This window comes from Silurus aristotelis (genome assembly GCF_946808225.1).
Source record: "Silurus aristotelis genome assembly, chromosome: 13".
Classification (NCBI taxonomy): domain Eukaryota; kingdom Metazoa; phylum Chordata; class Actinopteri; order Siluriformes; family Siluridae; genus Silurus; species Silurus aristotelis.
The window spans coordinates 30,226,141-30,252,176 of NC_139586.1; the positions used below are offsets into that span (position 1 = coordinate 30,226,141).

General features: G+C 41.8%; 3 protein-coding genes across 9 annotated transcripts in view; all 3 read left to right on the forward strand.

Annotated features, from left to right (window-relative positions):
• pip5k1ca (phosphatidylinositol-4-phosphate 5-kinase, type I, gamma a) overlaps positions 1-4,422 on the forward strand; it is a 63,416-nt gene extending 58,994 nt beyond the window's left edge. For 3 of the 7 annotated variants that reach the window (XM_083559173.1, XM_083559177.1, XM_083559175.1), the window contains 2 exons: positions 1,405-1,497; positions 1,836-4,422. In XM_083559173.1, coding sequence (XP_083415299.1) covers positions 1,405-1,497; positions 1,836-1,841 — 99 coding nt within the window. In that variant the 3' untranslated portion in view covers positions 1,842-4,422. The remainder of the gene's footprint in view (positions 1-1,404; positions 1,498-1,835) is intronic. The other 4 variants (XM_083559174.1, XM_083559178.1, XM_083559176.1 and 1 more) reach the window with 2 other exon arrangements.
• Positions 4,423-5,363: 941 nt separating this feature from the next.
• rab11ba (RAB11B, member RAS oncogene family, a) lies at positions 5,364-10,649 on the forward strand. The gene is made up of 5 exons (XM_083559441.1): positions 5,364-5,537; positions 7,576-7,771; positions 8,290-8,483; positions 8,579-8,659; positions 9,591-10,649. The coding sequence occupies exons 1-5, from the start codon at positions 5,498-5,500 to the stop codon at positions 9,734-9,736; spliced, it is 657 nt and encodes a 218-aa protein (XP_083415567.1). The 5' UTR covers positions 5,364-5,497; the 3' UTR covers positions 9,737-10,649.
• A 1,993-nt stretch (positions 10,650-12,642) lies between these two features.
• marchf2 (membrane-associated ring finger (C3HC4) 2) lies at positions 12,643-24,938 on the forward strand. The gene is made up of 7 exons (XM_083559430.1): positions 12,643-12,667; positions 12,714-13,029; positions 13,575-13,897; positions 14,272-14,467; positions 19,052-19,261; positions 21,892-23,713; positions 23,753-24,938. Exons 3-6 carry the CDS (start codon positions 13,722-13,724, stop codon positions 22,048-22,050), a joined length of 741 nt encoding a protein of 246 aa, XP_083415556.1. The 5' UTR covers positions 12,643-12,667; positions 12,714-13,029; positions 13,575-13,721; the 3' UTR covers positions 22,051-23,713; positions 23,753-24,938.
• The last annotated feature ends 1,098 nt before the right edge of the window (positions 24,939-26,036 follow it).

Consider the following 26,036-nt stretch of genomic DNA (forward strand, 5'->3'; position numbering starts at 1 on the left):
GTGCACCTCAACAACAGCACTAAGCTTTATAATGTCTACATTAAAGATAGTTCTATATAACTCTATATGTCTTTTGCATTTTTAAGTACACTACATTTTATACATAAATACCATGAATTAGTGTTTTATATAGTTATAATAAGCAAAACATCTAATAAAAAAAAGTTTTGATATCAGAATAATCAATTAATCAAAAAAACAAAAGAAAAAATCATCCGATTTACTGATTATTAAAATAATTGTTAGTTGCAGCCCTAATTTATTTACTTATTTATATGCATGTGGTTGGTGGGAGAATCTAACAAAAAATGTTGCTACGTTAATAACTAGAGGTTGACTATTTTACCGATAGCGAGGCTGGATCGTACTCACCTGATAACCGATTAATCAGATGATAGTTTTTAGAATGGATACGGGCTAAAAAAAATTTAAAAAACATTAATTAATAAATATAATATAACGCTCTTCGTGCAGCGCACAGTTTCACGTGTAAAAACAGCACATGGTGTCAGTGATTCGCCTCTAGAGGCCGGTCTTGTAATGAGAGCGGACCTGAAGCCGAAAAAATATCGTTATGGATTTTTGCTGATAGTTTCAATGATCAACTATCGGTGGCTCGACCATCTTAATAACTAAGGGACAATTTATTTCAAAAGCCAAACTTTATTATCAAATAGAGATATGATACGAGTGGACTATATTTAAGATTAATTAAAATTTTCGAAATATGACTCCGGCGTAGATCACAGTGCCGTTCCTCATGTGGGGCCGTGTCTGTAGTTTGGGGACCCATGATTTACATAATCCATAATCTCTAATCTATAAACTTTCAGCACATTAGAACCATATAGACAAATTACTAATGCTCCAGAATTATATTATCTTAATCTATACGTTATAGAATAGTTATAAATGTTTATACAATATTAATCATTATTGTAAAATAATTATTTTTAAAAAATGGCCTTAGATTACATTCACACATAAAATTTTAAGAATATGCAAATGAGGAAATGTTTACCAAACAGATAGCAAGCTAGTAAATTGAGTAAACTGACCATTAGTAAAGGAACCTGCATAGTCACAGGTGATATTTCAGTAGGTCATGATGATTTCCTCGCTGGTGTTTCATCACACAAATAGGGATCATATGAAATATAAAGATTTTTATCTCTTTCTAATAAGAAGAAGAAAAAACAAGTCTTAAGCTTGTGTTTAATGTTAAAACTCAAAGCCTGAACCCAAAATCACATTTTCATGTTTAATGGTTCTTTAATGTATATTTTCCTTTTATTACCGTTTGTCTAAAACTTTCACCTTCTTTCACTGTCTTCTATTTCTCTTTCACGTCTCGGCTCTGTCGCTTACTCGTGCCGGCTGTTGCGCTCTCCCCGCTACCAAAAGCAGCCTCCGGAGGAGAGGATCTGGGTTTATTCTCCTCTGCACTACGCTACAGAGTCTCAGACTCTGGCCACAGGGGACGAGGACAGTGATACTGTAAGTGACGGTGCAGAGCTGCCTGTGATTGACTCAATTGGAAATTTATGGCAGTTTCAGCTGTCGTCATTATTCCAAAACTCCTCATGATTAACTTAGTGTAGCTTGTTTGTTTATTTTTGTAGATTTTATACACTGGTGTTGTCTGCATGGAGATGGTTTAGGTTCAGGTGTCTGTGTGTTTGTGCTCTTGGCTTTTCCACTCATGTTTCTGTTCAATCTCATTATTATCAAATGTGTACTTGATCAGATGAGTCAAAAACACAAATACCTTTAATTAAATATCATGATGTAATGTGTACATTTTAGCAACGGTTGGTCTTGTGTCTTGTCCACAGCAGTGAGGGTGAAGACTCTGAAGATCCCTCAAGCATGACGTGGCTTCCAACTCGACTCAACTCTATTGAGCAAACTTCCTGCTGTTTAATTGACTGTTGTCTTCGATCCTTGTCTTTTCCAAGACTCTAAACTCCTTCCAGGCTGCAGTGTGAAGCTTAATGGCGAACATGCACAGGCTAGCCTCATTCTCATCCTCCTCTCGTCATTTTCTTTTCATCATCCTGCTCATCATGATCCTCTTCATCTTCCTCATCATTCCCCTCTTATTATCCTCATCTTATCAACATACAATGCATCTTTCTCTTCATATCATCTTCCAATCATTCTCCCTTCATTGTTCTTTCTCCTCTTTATTCCCCTCTTGTCATTGTCTTCTCACAGCACCACAATGAACAGTAATAACTGTCATTTTTTTAAATAACATTTCTCTCATTCATGTATTTATTTATTTTCTACTTTTTCTACTGTGTGATTCTCTGAGTGTGTTTCTGTGAACATGTCTGTGAACAGAGAAGATGTTTGGTATGAAACGTGAGTTTGGGGGGAAGCTTGTTCTCGTTTGATTGAAGAAGATACAGGTGAGGTTATATTGTACACTACATCACGAGAGAAATGATAGATTTATTATTCTACAGTGTTTTTATCCAGTCTGATTTTCTGGTTTACCTGCTTTACTACAACATGCCCCTAAGCAGCCAGAGCAATGAAATGAAAGTTGTTTATTCAGGACAGGAATGTTGGCATTTCCATGTACAGAGAAAAGAATCAAAACTTAGGGATAATCAATTATTTAAAAAAGCGTATAAGGTCAATTCACCGCTCTGATCATCAAACAGTAATGTGTTTCTATAATACAGAGGTGAGACGCAAAGTTCACTACCGGGAGTTAAAACACGGGAGCAATAAAGTAAAAAACACCATTATTTTTATTATTTGATTTTATGATTTTAAGATGCAACAAATAGCACATTCTTTCATGTGAAAAATTAGTTCTGGTTTTCTTTTTTCACACCAATTAATAGCAAGCTTTTTTACACCTTCATTACACCTCCACCTTCATTACGCCTTCAGTACACCTTCATTACTCCTTCATTACACATTCATTACACCTATGGGCCCAGCAGCACCAGCTTACTGGTGCTGGGATTTGAACTCATGACCTTCTGATCAGAAGTCCCACATCTTAACCACTGAGCTCCTCTTTCCTAATCAGTGACTTTCAGTTAAACACATTTCTTTCCTCAGAAGTAATAAATAGAGAATATTGTGAAAATCAGCTGGAATAATTCATGAACACTGTATCACTCATCAGTGATGGATCAGGAACATCTCAGTATGTTTAATGAATTCAGGGTGATGTTAGTTCCTGCAGATTTCCGTATTCCTCTAAAGGGTCATCAAACCCTGACCCTGAGTTTATAAAGTACTGCTCCAGCTCTCTGCATGGGGACGGAGTGAAAATGAGATGTGGAGATCATAATCCAGACCTGGAGCTACCTGCTGTTTCTTCTCACACAATATAGAATCAGAACAGACACTAAACTCCCACAGTTTCCTGAAAAGTCTTCTGTCAGGGTTGGATTTCTTTTTGTTGTTAATGAATCAGGCTTTTTGTTGCTCTTTATAGGTTTTAAACCTACAGACATGCTTCTTCATATCACAATCACTGGAGTTTTCCACACGGGTGTAGTGACCTGCACAGCGCCAGAGGTCGTAATTTTCAGTCATATCTATAGAAATGTTCCAGTATGTTTGTGTGAGGACGTGATTTTAATAGATATTTGATGGATGTTGAAAGCTGATTGTGATCAGGATGCTGTTGTGCGATATAACAGACCTACAGCAGCAATACAGAGTGTTTGTATATTTTGGTTGCCTTATTTATTTTAGTGTTCTGAAATGATATACTATAATGAGTCACTAATATGTAAATATAAATACTGAAGAAAAACTGACTTTTATCCTTTGAATTTTGAGTTGTGTTTTTTACTTTTTTTTCCCTGAAGCTGCAATTAAAATTGAATAGAATGCAGCTGATTGTTCAGAGGATGGAGAGCGCAGCCATGTTTGCGTTTCAGACATCACTTTGTGCCGTACATGTGAACCTTCCTGAATATGCAAATTTATCAATCGTATCAAATGTTCTGAGAGTCCAGCTCTCTTGCTCTGTGTGTGTGTGTGTGTGTGTGTGTGTGTGTGTGTGTGTGTGTGTGTGTGTGGTTCTAAAAGTGTGTTCCCGATCAATGCTGTACAGATCGAGCATGTCGTCTTTGAAAAAAATTTCAATATTGTTCCGAAAATGATAACATTTTAATTGTATCCTTTTTATTTAAACAGGAAGTTAAAGGGACGGATTTTCCCTTAAAATAAATGTTGATCTGTTGAGCTGTTTGTTACAGAAAGATGTTTGGCTTTAGACATCACCCAGTTCTTAACTAGTGCTGAAATTGTGCTTTTTTTGCTGAACTGTTTCTATCCTGTGTGAGTAGTTTGTAGGAGTGTGTGTATGTTGTGTGAGAGAGTCTGTGTACACATGCAAGTGCATTTATTTGACTTCTCTGGAAATAAATATACTTGACGTCTGTTGATCTGTTGTTTTATTTAGACTTTATTATTCAGGATTCATCTTTCAGTCTGACATTTATGGAGTTATATTATCAATTTAAATGTGTGTGGTGTGTGGGGTTGTGTGTGTGTGTGTGTGCGGGTGTGTGCGTGTGCGCCGAAGACAGCCTCAGATTCACGTTGGCTGACAGGAAAGGAGCCTGGTGTGGTCTGCTATTGTAGCACATCCACCTCAATGTTCGGTGTTAAAAGCTAAAAACTGAGATGCTTCTCTGCTCAGCACAGATATAAAGAGTGTTTGAGTTACTTAATCCTTCATGACACCTCAAACCAGTCTGGCCAATTTCCCCAGACCTTTTTTTAACAAGGAGTTTCATACAGAACTGTTTCTCACTCAGTGTTTTGTGTTGTACCAACCTGTAAACTCTACAGACTGAGTGTGTGTGGATTCTGACCGTTTATAAAATTTTATTCCCAACATCCATGCCATGATGAAGATGCCAGAGATCATGTTTGATGTAAATATTCACTGAAGCTCTTGCTCGGGTCTGTAACACTTCAGCTGTAACCTTCTTATATTGACAGGAACTTTTTTTTTTTACCAAGAAATAAATATTTATTGCTTGCTTTAGTATTTGCATCACATTTTTTGGTGATGAATAAATATAAAATACAAGGAAAATAAAAGGCTACTAAAGTGTGAAAATGGGTTTAGAGCTTCGTAAAGCCTCCTGAACTTAAAGCCAATGTCCAAATACATTGAAATTCTACTAATATTATTATTACTTTTGTTGCTTAAAACTGTAAAATGTTGAAAACGTTTCATTTTTTTTTTATTTTCTTGTGCAGTTTAAATTGTGCGAATCGGTTCCTCTGGTTCAATTAAAAAGATTCGACCATAAAGAGCCGATTCCTCCGCGAGTATCCGTCAGTGTGGCCCCGCCCACCCCGCCCCAAACACACACACACACACACACACACACACCTCCCCGGAGTTATAAGGCGAAGACAATACTTCCGGTCGGTTACAGTCCGGTGGAGACCCGCAGCCGTAGCCGCTCCGCTCCACAGTCAGCGCCAGCGGAATAAAGCCGCCATGGGAACCCGGGATGATGAATATGATTATTTATTTAAAGGTCAGTTACAGTGTAATTTTCGCTCCTGCTCCGTTACTGAGCTGCTCACTGAGGGAACGCGGGATGTAGCGGTGTCGGGCTGCGTCCCAAACGCTCTGAGTGTGTAAGTGCACTAGAGCGCGTGCTCGTTGTAGCCTTTATAGTGCACTAGGTGTTCGATGTGGCGCTATTTGGGAGGTTGCCGAGATATATGACGCTAACACTGGCCTTCCAGTCTGCTGAGGCCTTCAGTGTTTCTGAATCATGTCAAATATTATTCTTTTTTATGTGTGAAATAAAAAGAACATTTGTTTTTGTAGTTGTGCAGCTCGATTTCAGTTACTTATTTGATAAAGATGGAGGAAGCTAACCGTTATGTAGCGCGCTAGTTCGCTAATTAGCTCCAAAAAAGTCCTCATTTAGTGTGTGTGTGTGTGTGTGTGTGTGTGTGTGTGTGTGTGTGATTTGTTTTATATAGTTTATGTGGAGTTTGTTGTTTGTTTTGTTTGAGCGGCATTTTCTCAGTGTTCCACATTAGTGTCAGTCGCGGGGTTTTTATAAAATTCCGTTCTAAAAGTTGTTTATAAATGTAACTAGTCTTTATGAGTGTGGGTATGTGGGGTGGAGGGGGGGGTGTTGTGGGGTTGGGTCGTGTAGGTTTGTCTTCGCTGCTCATCTTCATCACACTGAGGAGGAAATGATTGAGAGATTTGAGCTGGGTGACGTCATCGACACTGGCTCCAGGCTTATGATTATGACGTCATTGAGTAATAACGTTCTAAAAAAAAGTCATATAAAGTAATACATCTGAAAATAAAGTGCAAGTTCCTGTACCTCAGTTTGCCCTCAGCAGGAGTCTTGTGATGGTTCATGAGTCCTGATATGAAGATGCTTCAACAGCAGATTTTAGACTCTGGTCATTGATTTACTGCAGCAAAACATCACAGAGGTTCATTGTGTCGGTGATCAGAGTAACAGTTGTGTAACAACAACTCGAGCTGTGAGTCAAAATGGAAAACAAACTTATTTTTACACACTACACATTTGGTGTTATGAACTCTAGTGTTTCTTCTTTCCTTCATCCCAAATAATAAACACTGCATGCAGGAGATCATCTCACACCTACATCTCCAACCCACTTTATTAGGGACACCTGTATACCAGCCATATTGCAGGTTAGGAGCTTCAGACAGAAGTCAGGGGTTTCATCCTTCACACACTGAAGAAAGGTGGTGTATATGTGTGTGTGTGTGTGTGTGTGTGTGTGCGTGCGTGCGTGCGCGCGTGCGCGCTAGGAATTACATGTACAACCATCTCTCTAGAGTTTACACAGGTAGTGAGGGAAGAACATCTAGTAAGCAGTAGTTCTGCAGGTGGAGGTCAGGGGAGCATGGCTGAGCTCTCAGGAAGTTTACTGTAAATCTAATAAATGATCAATAGTCGAGCAGGTGTTCCTATTAAAGAGGCCAGAGAGAGTATAATCATCTTCAACCACTTTTCTATCATCCGACCATCTTTACTCGTCTCTCGGCTCTCGTATTCACCACATTCTTCTTGACGCTGTTATAACTAACAGAAGTAAATCTGTCACGTGTGTAATTTTACACACCGGCAGTGTGACGTGAGAAGGATTATAAATAGAGGAATAAAATAAGCTGTGGGAAAATTTAAACCAAACTAAAGCAGAATTCAGGAAGTGTCTCCAGGGTAATTTTTGTGCATGTTGTGTTTTGAAATGATCACAGGAGAAGGTAGGAGGTCTTTCAAATCCCGGCACCACCAAGCTGCCACTGCTTGGCCCCTGAATGAGGCCCTTCACCCTCATCTACAGAGTGTATAAATGAGAATCATTCACAAGACGGCTTTTTCTCAGCCTGTAATCTGGAATCGTACAGTGTTTGGTTTAGAAATGTGGATGAACAACAAACATGTCTCGGCTGAATGATCATGTCCTGGTTCTTTTGTTCTCCAGCTTTTATTGTCCTTTTGAATGCGCTGGTTGTCGGCGTGGGAATGCGGTGTTTAGAAACGAATGAGTTTATTGTGTTTTTGTCCACAGTGGTGCTGATTGGAGACTCGGGTGTGGGGAAAAGTAACCTGCTGTCTCGTTTCACACGCAACGAGTTCAACCTGGAGAGCAAGAGCACCATCGGTGTGGAATTCGCCACTCGGAGCATCCAAGTGGACGGCAAAACCATCAAAGCTCAGATTTGGGACACAGCAGGACAGGAGCGCTACAGAGCGATCACATCAGCGTGAGTGTGGAGGATCTCTGAACACGTAAAGACATGATCAGGTGTAAAAAGGAGAATCCTGGATAATGTGCTGATGTGATTTTAATGTAAAGCAGCGTAACTGTTACCTCCCCATAGGCTTCATGCATTTTATTCATCTCTAGAACACATTTTACAATAACAGCTGCACAATTAACGAACATATTCAGCACTCAGTAATTAAAGCTCTTATAACTATAGACTTTATTGCCCCAGTAACATTAAACACTGTATATATTTAAATATTGACTACAATCATTTAGTCTGATGTTCTGTTGTGTGTTTACACACTGCTCATGTGTCCCACTGGAAGAACAAGAACTGGGGTCTTATAGAGACGACTTATATTATTTCTTTAATAAAAGATCGATAATAACAGTGGATTTCTAGCACAGAGCTCCACAGCTCATGTCTGCTTATGTTCTATTTCCTATTTCAATGAAAAACATTTCAGTTCCTCGTTCTAGATTCCTGCTGATCTTCCAGTCTGTATTGTGCAGGTACTATCGAGGTGCAGTAGGAGCACTACTGGTCTATGACATTGCCAAGCACCTGACCTACGAGAACGTGGAGCGCTGGCTGAAGGAGCTGCGTGACCATGCGGATAACAATATCGTAATCATGTTGGTGGGCAACAAAAGTGACCTGAGGCATCTCCGAGCCGTGCCCACTGACGAGGCCCGGGCCTTCGCAGGTGTGTTTCACCTGTACGAGATTCTTTTAAAAGATGACACGCACATGATAGGGGGATGTAACAATGTGTGTGGGGTCTTTGCTTCTATTTTTCAGAAAAAAACAACTTGTCTTTCATTGAGACTTCAGCTTTGGACTCAACAAATGTTGAAGAGGCTTTTAAAAATATCCTCACAGGTAAGGATTTGTCTGTTCGCTAATCAGCTTGGATCTGGTTTTAATGGTGTGATGGACTGTAATGATGGACATTCGGTGTTGCGGATAAGGTTCCCTTTTGAAGTCTGGTTCCTCTCAGGGTTTTTCCTCAGACCATCTCAGAGTTTAACCTTCACCACAGTCACCACCGGCTCAGTCACACAAACATTAATTATTTTATTACTGCGTTCTCTGTGTAAAGCTTTGAGACACGTCCACTGTTAAAAGCACAATACATATAAACAGGAACTGAATGGTTTAATTCGCATTACAAGGAAACGTTACAAGATCTTATTCCCTGTTCAGTAAGAATAGTGGATTGTGTGGGTGTGGATGTGTGGATGTGTGTGTGTGTGTGTGTGTGTGTGTGTGTCTAACCATATGGTACATACGGGGATTTTTATAAGCAGCCCGAGGCACAAGATCACAACACAACTTGAAAATGAATGATCTTCTATCAAGTTGTGGGCCTGTGGGTGTGTTTGTGTGGATGTGGGTGTGTTTGTGTGGGTGCGTGTGTGGGCGTGGGCCTGTGGGTGCGTGTGTGGGTGTGTGGATGTGGGTGTGTGTGTGTGTGTACTGGTGTTGGTCTGGTACAACCTTCAGAGTAGATGATCTTTACAGCAACTTCAGAGACAAAATCAATCACAAACACATTTGTGTCATTTATCCACATACTTGAACCTGAATGAGTGAAAAACTCCCTGAGACGATATGAGAAAGAAACTGAGCCTCATCTGGGTTCGCTTTGAGTCTGGTTCCTCTCATAGTTTCTTCTTTGTACCATCTCAGGAGTTTTTGATCTGCTTAAAAACATTATAAACATGCAGGAGACTGTTTATATAAAAAAGTGTGATTTATAAGGGATTTATTTTTAATGGTTAACTGTCTGTACCTGCGTCTCCTTTTCCAGAAATATACCGTATCGTATCACAGAAGCAGATCGCAGACAGGTCTGCACATGATGAGTCTCCTGGCAACAACGTGGTGGACATCAGCGTCCCCCCGACCACCGATGGGCTGAAGGGAAGCAAATTCCAGTGCTGCCAGAACCTGTGACCTCGCTCTGTGTTTACTTCTTCCTCTATTCCTCACACTCATCGCTTCTTTGTTGTTTATTGTGCAACCGCTGCTGCTCTGGTTTTCTCTACTCATAGTCTAGAAGTTCCTCCTGCCTGTAAAGTTCTAGATAACATTCCTGTTTTTTGGGGGTTTTTTTTGGTCTTGTGATTTATGTATTTGAACACCCCACCCACCCTTTTTTCTGTTTTTCTCTCTCGTAAGTGATCCTGGTTGGTCGCTGATCATGTGACCCACTCCTGAGGATAAAGGATGGTGAGGGATCAGTATGTCTTGAACTTCCAGCCACTCTGAGGAGTTTCCACTCGGAGATTCCCGACACTAAGCAAAAGCTGTGGCTCAGCCGGGCCCCTGGAATAAGGGACCCTGCTAGTTTAACTTTTCTTGGCTGAGAATCGGCATGGGGCAAAACATGTTCGCTGGATTGTATAGATACCAAAGGGAGACTGCAATCATTTCAGTTGTGAAATAAAGAAGGTGAACATTTCAGACCGCAGTGTTGATTAGAGCAGCACAGAGTGAAACTCCTGAGCGAGTTCATGTGCTGATTCTGTATTTCGTTATGGGAACAGTTACAGCAGTCGTGTGAATATTTCCTGTTTAATCATTTATTTATAAATATCCATAATAAAGGTAAAAGGGCCGTTTCCCAGCCCAGGAATTGCACTGTTAAAACAATAGGAGCTGTTAAACAGGAGAGGATGCGCTCTTGGTTTCACTGCTGGTTAGATGTCTCTCATCTCGTACTCGAACATGCATCATCCCATGTTATCAGATTCTTGTTTGCATTTCACTTAACCTTTTGTGTGATTAGTTTGAAAATGCCTTATGTTTTTCCATATTCTGTGATTAAAAACAAATTTATTAAAGCGTGGTTTTGACATTCACATGACCTCTATGATGTCCACATCAGGTGTTTTTCTTTGCCTTTTTTTTAATTATCAGGATAGAAAATAAACCAAAATATTATAAACTGTCCTTATTCTTGTAGTGATTTGAAACTGTATAAATATTTGGAGTGAACAGTAAGTAAATGCAGCTCCATCTTTAAACACAGTTTCATTTGCTGTAAACTGAACATTGTGCGAGCGACGACTTTCTCTTTCTCATCCGTTTCTCTCGTAAATTCTTTAACAGTCAGTTGAACAAATCCATGTTAATTCTGTTTCAAAAGAAATGAACACAATTCAGCATAGTTTTAAATAAAAACATCTGGAAGAATAGCTGAATGGCAGGAGCTCAGAGGCTCGATGAAGTGAGACGCAGATCTTCCTGAACAGAGTTGTGAATAATTTGGATTCTTTGTAGTGCAAAAACATACTTGTGAATTTATACTACAGGGAATTCAGTTTGTACTGTAGCAGTAATGTGCAAATAAATCAAAACATTTAGATAAAGGTAGATGAAAGATCAAATAAATGATGAAATTCAGTTTTTAATCCATCGTGTTTGACAGGAAAATCAGTCTAATGTGAATAAAACATTATTTTGAGTTTACCTCAATGTCAACAACTTTATGAATAAATGGAGCTCGTGTGTAATGTAATTGCGCTTCACCTTACTGTTTATCTGAAACTGAATCTGAAATCAACGGTTTTAAATGTGATTTTAATGAATAAAAACATTACATACTGTTTTATAACAGAGGGAATATTTAACGTTTACACTGTGACGTTTCTGCTGGATGTCTGCAAGACAGGAATCTCCTCCACACAGGACAGAGCAGGAGACCTCCATGCTTTTTGTGAAATAGAAATAAAGCACTGGGGTGAGGTGGAGATCAGGGGCAGGGTGAGGTGGTGATCAGGGGCAGGTTGAGGTGGTGATCAGGGGCAGGTTGAGGTGGTGATCAGGGGCAGGGTGAGGGGTAAGGTGGCGCTCAGATGCAGTGTGAGGGGTGAGGTGGAGATCAGGGGCAGGGTGAGGTGGTGATCAGGAGCAGGGTGAGGTGGTAATCAGGGGCAGGGTGAGATGGAGATCAGGGGCAGGGTGAGGTGGAGATCAGGGGCAGGGTGAGGTGGAGATCAGATGCAGTGTGAGGGGTGAGGTGGAGATCAGGGGCAGGGTGAGATGGAGATCAGGGGCAGGGTGAGGTGGAGATCAGATGCAGTGTGAGGGGTGAGGTGGAGATCAGGGGCAGGGTGAGATGGAGATCAGGGGCAGGGTGAGATGGAGATCAGGGGCAGGGTGAGATGGAGATCAGATGCAGTGTGAGGGGTGAGGTGGAGATCAGGGGCAGGGTGAGATGGAGATCAGATGCAGTGTGAGGGGTGAGGTGGAGATCAGGGGCAGGGTGAGGTGGTAATCAGGGGCAGGTTGAGGTGGTGATCAGGGGCAGGTTGAGGTGGTGATCAGGGGCAGGGTGATGGGTGAGGTGGCGCTCAGATGCAGTGTGAGGGGTGAGGTGGAGATCAGGGGCAGGGTGAGGTGGTGATCAGGAGCAGGGTGAGGTGGTAATCAGGGGCAGGGTGAGATGGAGATCAGGGGCATGGTGAGGTGGTGATCAGGGGCAGGGTGAGATGGAGATCAGATGCAGTGTGAGGGGTGAGGTGGAGATCAGGGGCAGGGTGAGATGGAGATAAGGGGCAGGGTGAGATGGAGATAAGGGGCAGGGTGAGGTGGAGATCAGATGCAGTGTGAGGGGTGAGGTGGAGATCAGGGGCAGGGTGAGATGGAGATCAGGGGCAGGGTGAGGTGGTGATCAGGGGCAGGGTGAGATGGAGATCAGATGCAGTGTGAGGGGTGAGGTGGAGATCAGGGGCAGGGTGAGATGGAGATAAGGGGCAGGGTGAGGTGGAGATCAGATGCAGTGTGAGGGGTGAGGTGGAGATCAGGGGCAGGGTGAGATGGAGATCAGGGGCAGGGTGAGGTGGTGATCAGGGGCAGGGTGAGGTGGTGATCAGGGGCAGGGTGAGATGGAGATCAGATGCAGTGTGAGGGGTGAGGTGGAGATCAGGGGCAGGGTAAGGTGTAGTTCATGCTCAGGCGATTTGAAGCGCAGAAACTACACCACCAAGAGTTGCGGGATTCACGAAGCGTGTTTCCGCAGCGGCCCGCCCTCAGTGCGCTGTTCACGGCCTCCTGTACGCTTTCTCCGTACGCTCACAGCCACTCGGAAACGCCGACGGTTCGTCTGTCAGACTGGAGAAGAAGCCAGTCTGGGAGATTAACCAGGCCCGAAACAACTCCGCTATTTCCTTCTTGTAGTCTTTCAACCAAATATGTATAATTTCGCGAGTTTGTGAGAATAAAGCAGGATGAAGATCCAGAAGGTGAGAGAACTCGGTGGTGTTTCTCCTGATCTGAGATTAACTAGCGAGCGGTGCCGGCTAGCGGTCCATCCGACCGGATTAAAGACCTTTTAATAATTTTACTTTCACATTTAATCTTTACTTTCTCTTTATTCTGAGTTTTAAAAGCCGGAGTTCTGGAGATTTATTATTAGTGATCAGCTAAATGTCCTGATTCTCCTGGGTTTGATCGGACTGTCTTGCTAAGCTAATTAGCCTCGCTTAGCCTGTGTGTGTGTGTGTGTGTGTGTGTGTTAGAGATGTGATCATTTATTAACAATCAAGCAGATAACATTTTCATCTGTCATATAGCAGTGTTTCACTGAGAGACCTGAGAAGTTTTAGTATCTCCTGTGTTTGTTTGTGTGTGTGTGTGTGTGTGTGTGTGTGTGTGAGAGAGAGAGAGAGAGAGAGACTCAGAGTAAACAGGATGAGCAGGTTTGTTTCAGGAAGTCTCAGAATAAATGTCAGGACTTTTCCCCACATGTTGGATTGCAGTAATTGAAAAGTCTCTGATTTGTTTGCAGCTTTAGGACCCGGCACTCCTGATTACAGGGAGCAGAGGTTGGCCCCCCAGTCCCCTCCGTTGGTTCTCTCTGTGGCCCCCCCGGCCCCCTCTCTCTGTCCCCTCTGCCCCCCCCCCCCCCCCCCCCGGGTCTCCTCTGTCGGTAGACATGACCACAGGGGAGTGCTGCCACCTGCCCGGCTCTCTGTGTGACTGCACGGGAAACGCCGCTCTGTCCAAGACAGTGGAGGACACGGACACACGCCGGGCGCAGTACGTCACGCAGGTCACTGCTAAAGATGGACGCCTCCTGTCCACAGTCATCAAAGCCCTGGGAACACAAAGGTGACACACACACACACACACACACACACACATACACACACACTAGAAATTATCAGTTTTTCACACAAATGGAGTGTAAAAGCCTGATGCTGATCGTTGTTCTTGTATATCGTTTAACTCTGGACTACGGTCCTCGAATGAAATACTTACAATTACCTCATTTATACACTGAGCAGGTGAGGGTCAGGGGCCTTTCTTAGGGGCCCAGCAGTGGCAGCCGATCTGAAGTTCCACTTCTTAACCGCTGTTTATTATTGACTGTATTATATCCTATAATTTGGAACTGGTACAAAAATGGTGAAATTATTGTTCTGATTTCAGAGCAGTTTAACAAAAATGCGAACAAAAAACCAACATGAAACTTTTATTCTTAGCGACGGTCCGATTTGCCGGATTTGCCATGAGGGGGGCAACAGTGAAGGACTCCTTTCACCGTGTGACTGCACAGGAACGCTGGGCACAGTGCACAAGAGCTGCCTGGAGAAGTGGCTGTCCTCCTCCAACACCAGTTACTGCGAGCTGTGTCACACAGAGTTCACTATCGAGCGCAGGCCAAGACCCCTCACAGAGGTAACGTGACTTCTGTCTCGCTGCGGTGGGTTTGTGTGGAGGGTGTGGGTATGAATAATAACAGTATCAACAGTAATAACAGTAACAACATCCCTAAGATAATTTCTACCATCATGTTCTTAAGGGACAAAACTATAGAAATAAAGTGGGATATATTTTAGAGCAGGGGGGTCAAACTCAAATTCACAGTTGGCCAAAATTAAAAACTGGGACGAAGTCGTGGGCCAAACTCAAAATGTATTAAAAAAATTTATTGAAAAGTGGTATTTGTTTCTTATTCTCTCTCTCTCTCTCTCTCTCTCTCTCTCTCTCTCTCTCTCTCTCTCTCTCTCTCTCTCTCTCTCTCTCTCTCTCTCTCAAGTCAAGTCAAATTTTATTTATATAGCGCCTTACAGCAACCAAAAGGAGCACAAGGCACTTTCCAGAAAAAAAAAAATAACAAAAATAAAAAATAGACAGTAGACAATGAAATATAAGAAATATAAAATCTCTCTCTCTCTCTCTCTCTCTCTCTCTCTCTATATATATATATATATCTGTAGCCTTTCAAATTCCTTTTTAATGTAAACCTTTTTTCACAGGCCAACAACAGAACAACCAAAAATAATAATAATTTCTTTCAATTAAAAAAAGCAATTTGGGAGTGATGTTCATCAGTAAAACTCCTGAGTGGTGTTTTGTTCATCTTCATTAAAGAGAACAGTTACACACAGATATGTGCTGGTAAACACAGAGAGGATTTGAGCAGCTTGGGCACGGAGTTGGAGCAGTGTGTCGGGGAGGAAACATGGAAACTGTGCAGCACACACAGAGTCGTACTTTGACTCGAGCGTGTCTCTACACTGGAGTTCAATCAGCTCCATTTGGAGGTTGTTTGGTGCGCTTTCCACGTCAATCACAAACGGATTACTAAACAGTTCAAATCTGCATTTCTGGGCTTCAAAGTCGGTAAATTCAGTGCTGGATACACAGAGTTTTCCAGTGCTGAGTTTTTCAGCGGTCTCGACTGACGCGCCCGCACACTAACAAAGCATTCTGGGGTGTATACGTCTAAATAACTGGCAACAAAAATGAGTCCACCCTCAGTGAACATGTCAGAACTGTGTCCAAAGTGTGAATATTGTGTGTGAGCACATTGTTATCCTGCACTGCTTTAATCCTGGGTGTAGAATTCACCAGCGCTGCACAGGTTGTCGCTGGGATCCTCTTCCACTCCTCCATAATGACATCACGGAGCTGCCGGATGTGAAACACATGGTGCTTCTCCACCTTCTGCTTGAGGATCCCCACAGGTGCTCAATAGGGTTCAGATTTGGAGACATTTACTCCATCACCTTTACCTCAATCACCACTCCATCACCTTTACCTTCAACTTTCTTTATCAAGGCAGTTTTCTTCATGGTGGTGTGTTTGGGTTTGTTATTATGTTGCAAAACAGTGGTTCAGCCCAGTTTCTGAAAGGAAGAGCATCGTGTTCTGCTTCAGAATTTCACAGTACATGTTGGAATTCATGGTTCCCTCAATGAACCACAGCATCCCAGGACCAGCAGCACTCATGCAGCCCGAGACCATGATGATACCACCACCATGCTTGACTGTAGGTAAGACACAATTTTCTTGGTACTTCTCACCAGGGCGTCACCACACATGCTGGACACCATCTGAGCCAAACAAGTTTATCTTCGTCTCATCAGACCACAGGACATGGTTTCAGTAATTCTTGCTCTTGGACAGGTTGTCTGTTTTTTCTGTGCAGCTTCAGAAGAGGCTCCTTCTGGGACGACGGACTGCAAACCGACTTGTTGCAGTGTGTGGCGTACGGTCTGATCACTGACGAGTGGACCTTCTGCTTCTGCAACCTCTAAAGCAATTCTGCAGCACTCAGGCATCTGTTTATTGAAGCAGCTTCTGTGGAACCTGTCTTAGAAAACCTCTGTATGACCCTGAACACTGTACTGTAACTCAGTTTCAGGGTGATACTGATCTTCTTACAGCCTCTGCATCTTTGTGGAGAGCAAAAATTCGAATTCTCAAATCCTCAGAGAGTCTAGGGTTAGCCATGAGGTCCATATAGAACATCCAGTGGTCAGTATGAGAAAATCGAATTAAAGCACCAAATTTAATCTGCTCTAATACAAAATACACAAATTTGTCTGGTCCAAAAACATGGACATGATGAATAGAACATTTACACCATGTACAATTGTTATCACTGAGGGTGGGGATTTATTTTTGTTGGCAGTTATTCAGACAATAATGACTGTATGTTGTTATTTTTAGAGGACAGTAAATCTGTACTGATACACAAACTGCACACTGATACTCTAAAATATATCCAACTTCATTTCTTTAGTTTTGTCCCTTGAAAAGATGCTAAAATGGTGTCGGATGCATGTAGATAGTTATCTGGGTATGGAGTGGGTGTGGGATGGGGTGGATAGTTATGTGGGTATGGAGGAGTGGGTGTGGGATGGGGTGGATAGGAGAAGTGGGTGTGGGATGGGGTGGATAGGTGGGTATGGAGGAGTGGGTGTGGGATGGGGTGGGTAGTTATGTGGGTATGGAGGAGTGGGTGTGGGATGTGTGTAGATAGTTATGTGGGTGTAGAGGAATGGGTGTGGGATGGGGTGGATAGTTAGGTTGGTATGGAGGAGTGGGTGTGGGATGGGGTGGATAGTTATGTGGGTGTAGAGGAGTGGGTGTGGGATGGGGTGGATAGTTATGTGGGTGTAGAGGAGTGGGTGTGGGATGTGTGTAGATAGTTATGTGTGTATGGAGTGGGATGGGGTGGATAGGAGGAGTGGGTGTGGGATGTGGGTATGGAGGAGTGGGTGTGGGATGTGGGTATGGAGGAGTGGGTGTGGGATGTGGGTATGGAGGAGTGGGTGTGGGATGTGGGTATGGAGGAGTGGGTGTGGGATGTGTGTAGATAGTCACGTGGGTATGGAGGAGTGGGTGTGGGATGTGTGTAGATAGTCACGTGGGTATGGAGGAGTGGGTGTGGGATGTGTGTAGATAGTCACGTGGGTATGGAGGAGTGGGTGTGGGATGTGTGTAGATAGTCACGTGGGTATGGAGGAGTGGGTGTGGGATGTGTGTAGATAGTCACGTGGGTATGGAGGAGTGGGTGTGGGATGTGTGTAGATAGTCACGTGGGTATGGAGGAGTGGGTGTGGGATGTGTGTAGATAGTCACGTGGGTATGGAGGAGTGGGTGTGGGATGTGTGTAGATAGTCACGTGGGTATGGAGGAGTGGGTGTGGGATGTGTGTAGATAGTCACGTGGGTATGGAGGAGTGGGTGTGGGATGTGTGTAGATAGTCACGTGGGTATGGAGGAGTGGGTGTGGGATGTGTGTAGATAGTCACGTGGGTATGGAGGAGTGGGTGTGGGATGTGTGTAGATAGTCACGTGGGTATGGAGGAGTGGGTGTGGGATGTGTGTAGATAGTCACGTGGGTATGGAGGAGTGGGTGTGGGATGTGTGTAGATAGTCACGTGGGTATGGAGGAGTGGGTGTGGGATGTGTGTAGATAGTCACGTGGGTATGGAGGAGTGGGTGTGGGATGTGTGTAGATAGTCACGTGGGTATGGAGGAGTGGGTGTGGGATGTGTGTAGATAGTTATGTGGGTATGGAGGAGTGGGTGTGGGATGTGTGTAGATAGTCACGTGGGTATGGAGGAGTGGGTGTGGGATGTGTGTAGATAGTTATGTGGGTATGTGAGAGATGGAGTTCCTGGGGGGGGGTCTAATCATGTTTGATTTGTCAGGTTGCCGTGATGCTGAGGTTCAGTGTGGGTCACTGTTGACTCGATAGTGAACAAAGTGACTGATTTCACAACTCGCACACATCATGACTCAAATTCTCTCTCAAATAACTGCCTGCAAACATGGCTGAAGGATAAAGAATTTAGGACGTGGTTGCAGCTCATTGGTGGTCAACATGGAGAAGGTTTTGGCAGTTTGTTAAAAAGTGTTAAGGACAGTTTGATTCAATGCTGTTAGATCTCATGTACAGTCTGATAGTCATGAAAAATCAGACACTAATTAACTCTGGCTACTTAGATTGTCGGTCAGAATCACGTCTGTAGGTGGATGATCTTAAATGTTGACGTCTGGGTGAAGTTCTCATTTAAATTTGGCAATAAACTTGAGGACATCAAAATAAAATGCTTGCCGATGCTTTAAATGACATGATTCCCATGTTGTAGTTTAAGTTTAAGTTTTTAGTTAATGAACGATTTACTGAAATATCAGGACAAAGAAAAAAAAAAACAGGTATCATATTTATTTATTTATTCACAATATGCACACATTCACTGGTGTAAATTCATCTCGGTTTTCACCTGCTTTCAAAACTCGGCACTGCAGTACAGTTACTGTATAAATATTACTGTCACTGTTTTACCATTTAAAGGGTTTCTAATGTTCCTAAAATGGAGAACGGCCAAATATTGTCCTTTTTAATGTCTATTCCATTTCCAGTTTATTTAAAATGTTGATTTTCTAAAAATATCCCTGAAATATTACTTTGAATTCGTCACTTATTGCACCTTTACATTTCTTTTTTCTTGTTTGTATACAGTGGTTAAGGGACCCTGGGCCAAGAAATGAGAAGCGCACGCTGTTCTGCGACATGGTGTGTTTCCTGTTCATCACACCTCTGGCAGCCATATCAGGATGGTTGTGTCTGAGAGGAGCTCAGGACCACCTGCACTTCAACAGTCGCCTGGAGGCAGTGGGTCTCATCGCTCTCACCATCGCTCTCTTCACTATTTATGTGCTCTGGACTCTGGTAACATCAACCACACTGTTTTACTTGCCACACACACACACACACACACACACACACACACACACACACAGGTGGTATTAGATAAATGGCACTAATGATAGTGATCGTTGTGATAATTATCTGTAGATACTGAAGCTCTGACTGAGTGGTTTGTTCTTTGTGAAATGGAGAAAAGGTTGGAAAAGAATATGTGCTGGATGAAGAGCAGTTTTAGGTGATTTTATAGAAGATGGTTTTGTGTACAGGAAGTGAACAGACTGCAGGTCACATCAATATTTTTGTCATAAACAAACAGTGATAAATATTTAATATTGTGCTTTGGCTGAGAAAATATGATGTTTAAGGTGTTCACATAAATCTGTAATCCTTCTTTCCATTTTCAGTTGTTTCTATATTTCTTCCTTCTTTAATCTGGTGGTTTCTCTGAGATCAGATGAATCCCTCAGATTGTTATATTGTGGTTTTGGAGGTGAGGACCTTGTTGTCACACCGTGTTACACTACACACCACCTCATGTCAGTGCAGTGACTCATTTCCTGAAACTAGTCCAATAGCCATTGTTTCTTTGGCGTATTTGTTCTTCTCTTCTGCGATTAAAGAGAACAGGGTAAAGGAAACACAACCCTGGGCAGTTCCTGTGCTGAGGGAGAGAATCTGACGTCTTGTAATGTTCATGTTAAATCTGTGCAGATTTTTAGGACTAATATCCAGCAGCAGGGTGTGTTTTATGTGCTGGAGTCTGAAGAACAGATATTCAGTATCTGCTGTGCTCAAAAATCCATAGAGTATGTGATGTAGGAATTGGGAGACTCCAGATGTTCGAGGATATGAGTGAGTGCCAGACTGACATCTTCTCTAGACATTTTTGTTCATAATTTCAGACAATTTTTCCACGGCCACAGAAAGTTGTGGGCTTGAAGCTGGTAAAACTTTGGAACCTGGTTGATGGAGCAGGAAACTGAGCACATACTCAACAATCATTAAATATATTAATAAAGGCAGTGACTTTGTAACAGGAGAGAAATTATTTCGATCAGATCTCATACTTTAGTTTAAACTGTCCTTTAAGTCAGTTTGTGTTTTATAAAATGATGATTAGTGGAGACGGAATTTCACAGATTTACTTTCCAGATTTACTGTTCACTTTTTCCACATTTTATTTTACAGCCTTATTCCAAATCTGATTCAAATAATTTTCTACTAAAAGTTCTACAAACAAACCCCCACAATGACACTGTGAAAGAAGTTTGTTAAAAAAAAAAAGAAAAGCGCAGGTTTTACAGCCTTTACCATGACATTCAAAATTGAGCTCAGGTGCCTCCTGTTTCCACTGATCATCCTTGAGATCTTTCTACAACTGAATTCAAGTCCACCTGTAGTACATTCAGATGATTGGACATGATTTGGAACACACCTGATCTATAGCAGGTCCCACAGTTGACATGCCATGAAGACCAAGGAACTGTCTGTAGACCTCTGAGGCAGGATTGTTTCGAGGCACAGATCTGAGGAAGGAGACAAACATTTCAGCAGCTTTGAAGGTCACAATGATCACAGTGGCATCCAGCATCCATAAATCAAAGAAGTTTGGAACCACCAGGACTCTTCCTAGAGCAGGTCACCCGGCCAAACTGAGCCATCGGGGGAGAAGGGCCTTGGTCAGGGAGGTGACCAAGAATCTAATGGTCACTCTGAAAGCGCTCCAGATTTCTCAGTGGAGAGAGAAGAACCTTCCAGAAGAACAACCATCTTTTTTCAGCAGCAGGAACTGGGAGACTGTTCAAGATTAAGGGAAAGATAAAAGCAGCAATGTACAGAGATGTCCTTGATGAAAACCTGCTCCAGAGCGCCCTGGACCTCAGACTGGGGTGACGGCTCTGTGTTAAGGGTTGTTGTCCTGTTGGAAGATAAACCAAGATAACAAAAGGAGTTGCAACGGGAAACTCGGTGAATGTCCCATCAATGAATCAACATCTCTGGAGAGATCTGAAAATGGCTGTGCACCGACGCTCCCCTTCCAACCTGATGGAGCTTGAGAGGTTCTGCAAAGAAGAATGGGAGAAACTGCACAAAAACAGGTGCCAAGCTTGTAGCATCAAACTCAAAAGACTTGAGGCTGCAACTGGTGCCAAAAGGAGCTTCAACAAAGTTCTGAGCAAAAGCAGTGAAACTAATGTACATTTATTTTTTTTTATTTCAAACAAACTTCTTTCACCTTATGGGATTTTGTTTGTAGAATTTTGAGTATGAATGTAATCCATTTTGGAATTAAGCTGTAACAGAATTTGATAAAAGTGAAGCGCTGTGATACTTTCAGGATGTTCTGTACCCTCAGTAGGGCAGGAGCTGATTGATTTACAGCAGCTGCAGCTGCAAACACATCAGCCCAACATCAGCCCTGGTGTGTAGCAGCAGTTTGCTCAGGTGCTGATTTCTATATCCTGTTCCTCCTGCATCAGTAATGCCATAAAACTAACATTTTAAACATCTGATGCCAACTTATTAGCTACAGTTACTTTAAACTGAAGAAGCAGACTGTAGACACCGACTTTAAAAACTATTATCATCCCATTTGTTTTTTTTATTTTGGCTGAAGTTCCTGTGACTGAGCAGATCATCTTTATCCACAGGTTTCATTCCGCTACCACTGTCAGTTATACACCGAGTGGAGAAGAACCAATCAGAAAGTGCGCCTGCTCATTCCTGACGCTAAGGGTGCTCACTCTACCCAGCATTCCTTGCTCTCCACGAAGCTGCTGAAAAAGACGTCAGATGAGACCATCGTATGAGATACGCAGTGTTTTTTTGTTTGTTTGTTTGTTTTGGTTAGTGTTTTGGGGGGAGGGTCAGGGGCACGACACAGTGTTGGTATTAAATGTGCTTAAAGGTTCTTAATGTGTGATGTCATCACTCAGAGCCGCAGCACTGGATGCATTCTTTTTCTATTGAATCGTTTTTTTATCTAAAGTATGTGAGCACTTCCTTTATCTTCTTTCTTGTTATCTTTCTTGTTTGTTAGTTTAAATGTTGTGTGTTATGTTTTGAAGTTTCTGTGAGCTGTTTGTGGTTTAGGAATGATTTTATTTATTTGCCTACACAGCGGTCATCCAGGTCTCGTAGTCTCAGTAATCGTGTGTAAAAAAAAGTAACGATTCTTTGAGCAGACGTGCGAGGAGACAAAAAGCAGCAGAGAAACTGCTGAAACTTAAATGAAACACTTCTCTAGATTTATTCTATGTTTTTTTTCCAAAATTAAAATTGATTGGTCATTGGCCAATTTTGAGTATTTTAGCCAATGTGACAGTAGGTATATATATATATATATATATTAGAGCATCTTAAACGTATATAAGTTCACGTGGCGATTTTAAAGTGTTACGGGACGACGGCGCCGTCACACCAGGCCTGCTAACAGAAAGGTGTGAGCTGTAGCACCTGATCTCCTCCTCCTGTGCCTATAGGGGGCAGAAACACTAAAATAAGAGGGTGCCATAAATTCCTTTTCCTTCTATTATCAAGTCCAAGCCACAGTGTTGTTCCTCAGGTGTGCTCAGTTCATACTGCAGGCAAAGTCACCTTTTGTTTTTGATCATAATTACTGACTGTTAAAGTTTCTCCCAGATTTGATCTGTGTTCAGTGTGAGGTTCATGCAGAGATTAGATACGGAGGTCCTCCAGCTGTAGCACCTACACGATGTGAGTAGCAGAGAAATACCTGCTCAGATCAAATGTAGTGTGTGTGAACCTCAGGGAATCCTGGGAAGGGTCGTGTTTATCATGTCATTGTTGTGACAGATGTTTTTTAATTTAAAAACGTTACAGCTACGTGTGGCTGTGTGAAAGAGCAGTGTGTGTGTGTGTGTGTGTGTGTGTGTGTGTGTGTGTGTGTGTCATTTGTAAGTTTGTTTTCGTAGCAGTTTTTACTTGCATTGTTGAATATGCAGTGATTTGAGTGATTTGTCTGAGACTGGAGCAGCTGTGTGTCACGATTCCCTGCACGTCACATGCTACAAGGAAGATGTGCAAAATGTCATCACCTTAAAGGGAACGCAGTGTTGTGATGATAGACTCTCTTCCTGATGGCTTTATGGACCCCCTGACCAAAGTATGGCCTTTATGCAGTTATTGAGGGACCATCTGTTTCTGATACCAGGATCTGTTCATGTCTGATCCTTTAAACATCAAACATCTGGACGGGCTTTGTACATTTGTGGATACATTTCACGTTTATGAAAGGCGCTTGAGGCAACAGTTAGTTAGTGTGTGTGTGTGTGTGTGTGTGTGTGTGTGTGTGTGTGTGTGTGTGTGTGTGTGTGTGTGTGTGTGTGTGTGTGTGTGTGTGTGTGAGACGCTGACCTTCCATAGTGCCACCATTGAAACAAAAGAGTGCTTGTGTCTGTATATGAAGTAAAAAAAAAAAGGAAGTTGAAGATAAATCCCTGTGTGTGGTGTGTGTGGTGTGTGTGGTGTGTGTGTGTGTGTGTGTGTGAGAGAGACTTATCGTCCCCTAACAGGGCAAAAATTATCAGAGAGATTTCGCTCACATCTTTTTCGGTGGCACTCGAATGAAATTCTCTTTTGGACGATGATTTAAAAAATGTGCAATAGATGAACACAAAAAGCTTTCAGCATTACTGATACTGATTATATTTTAAGTGTGATATTTTCAAGAAGGAAGAAAATAAGATCTTGCAGCAGCAGCATCATACCTGTGTGGTGTCGCAGGACTGAGGAGGGGATTTGGGTTTAGGACATGTGATTTTGGAAGCTATGAAGATGGTCACAGATCAGCAGTTAACGCAAATTCAATGTTTAAATGCTGCTCTTTGTAATTCTGTCTTTCATTGGTGTGCTTCCATCTGATATGTCTGGCCTTTTTTTTTTTTTTTTTTTTACTTTCCACGTCATTTCCTCTTTATTTTGCAAAGTGAGGTAATATTAAAAAAAAGCTTGAGTGCAGTTTCAGCAATATTATAATGCACTTCTTGCCTATAACCTTGTATGTACCATGTTAGATAATTACTCTGTCAGACATAATATGAAGGATTGCAGGACTACATTCAGACAGGATTTCTTTTTCTTTTGGATCTTCATGATTTTTCTCCACTATGCAACCTTCTGTTCTGGTGTTAACACGGCTGACTCGTTTTTATTTATTTCTCTATTTACAAAAAATGCATGCTTTATTTCTTTAGCTTTTTAATTTAATTTTTTTTTACTCATCATGCACTTTTACATATGATTTGAAAATGGGTGAGCAAACCTTTTCCCCTGGACATGTTTCAGAGAGGTTTGATCCCCTCAATGATCAATGGAGAATCTGATCCACTTTTTTGCATTAACAATAAAAAACTTAAAGCGGTAATGACCAATCTCTTGTTTTCTGAGATAAACATACACAATGTAAACCTTGTACGCTGTTTGTTTTGTTTTTGTCACCACTGTTTTAATGTGTTTATATTGTATGTATCATTTGCATTGTATGTTGTTGTTTTTTTATTCCCTGAGCACCATATTTTTATTGCTCTATGCTGTTTTTTGGGATATTATAATATTTATGTAGTGAAGTGGATCAAGACTGGTGTCTGTATCGTCCTCACTAAAGATTTGTTGGTGCTTGCAATCAGCCAAGAAAATTGTGCAAAGCAAATTAAATATGATGCTCTTGATATCGTTATCTGGCCTCAGTATTTTACATTTTCATTCAGTCAAACTAAATAAAAAGTAAACATGTTTGAGTTGAGCAGATCCTATAGAGTTGTGTGTATTGTACAGACTGGCTCTCCCTCACTGAGCAACTACAGGGGATCTGAAACTCTGATAAACCAACAGGAAGTAGAACTGCTCTGCCTTGAAAAAAAGCCTTGACATGCTTTGCATTTTTACTCTGTAAAGTCACTTAAATGAGGCCATTTTATAATTTAACTGTAAAAAAAAAATGTGCACAGACGTCAGGAATTACATTCAATTCATTCCAATTGAATTCACTTTTATTTGTATTGCGCTTTTAACAATGAACATTGTCTCAAAGCAGCTTTACACAGATAATGTGGTGATTAAAAGTGAATATGTTCTTTAAGTAAGCATAATCCTTATTTTCAGCACACAATCTCGTGTTCTGTTCACTTTATGGATCATATTTACTTTGGCTAAATGAGACATGATATAAAATAACCACTCTCAAATACATCTCCGTGTCTGACACGGCTTCTGTCTCCAGATGTTCCATCCCACAGTTGTGTTTGATCTGATGTGACATAAAGATCAGGTGATTTATTTGTAACAGTTTATATCAAACAACTTGATCACTTTTGCAGTTTAAAGCCTGAGCATGAGGTTTAACTCCCCTCTGAATGCAGGAACAGTCATTTCTTAGGGTCTGAATGAAGCGTTTTAAAGCATTTTCAGATTAAAAAAAAAAAAAAGTGTCACCAACATAAATCAGTAATATAGTAAGCAACATGGAATAACAGGCTAATAACTGTACATAACATTTCATTACATGCATTAGTCTTTACTTTCCTCATAAAGGTGTGTATGCAGCTCTATCATCTTATGTTTTACATGTTTTCTCCCTACTTCTTTCTTTTTCTCAATTGGGCTCCTGAGGGTTTGACCTTTTTTGGCATCCATAATTTGAATTTGGCTTCAGCTCTCCCTGCTGACTAGACATCACTCCAGGTCTGGTCAGCTCTCCCACTGGAAACCCTGAAGGCTGAGGTGACATTAATCAACACCTGCTCTGGCGCCTGGTAAAATGGGTGAGGTTAAATTT

Coding starts and splice junctions, on each gene's coding strand:
- rab11ba (XM_083559441.1), top strand. CDS start 5,498: ATGGGAACCCGGGATGATGAATATGATTATTTATTTAAAG. Junction 5,538..7,575: donor ATATGATTATTTATTTAAAG/GTCAGTTACAGT, acceptor TTTTGTCCACAG/TGGTGCTGATTGGAGACTCG. Junction 7,772..8,289: donor TACAGAGCGATCACATCAGC/GTGAGTGTGGAG, acceptor TGTATTGTGCAG/GTACTATCGAGGTGCAGTAG.
- marchf2 (XM_083559430.1), top strand. CDS start 13,722: ATGACCACAGGGGAGTGCTGCCACCTGCCCGGCTCTCTGTGTGACTGC. Junction 14,468..19,051: donor GGCCAAGACCCCTCACAGAG/GTAACGTGACTT, acceptor GTTTGTATACAG/TGGTTAAGGGACCCTGGGCC. Junction 19,262..21,891: donor TTTATGTGCTCTGGACTCTG/GTAACATCAACC, acceptor CTTTATCCACAG/GTTTCATTCCGCTACCACTG.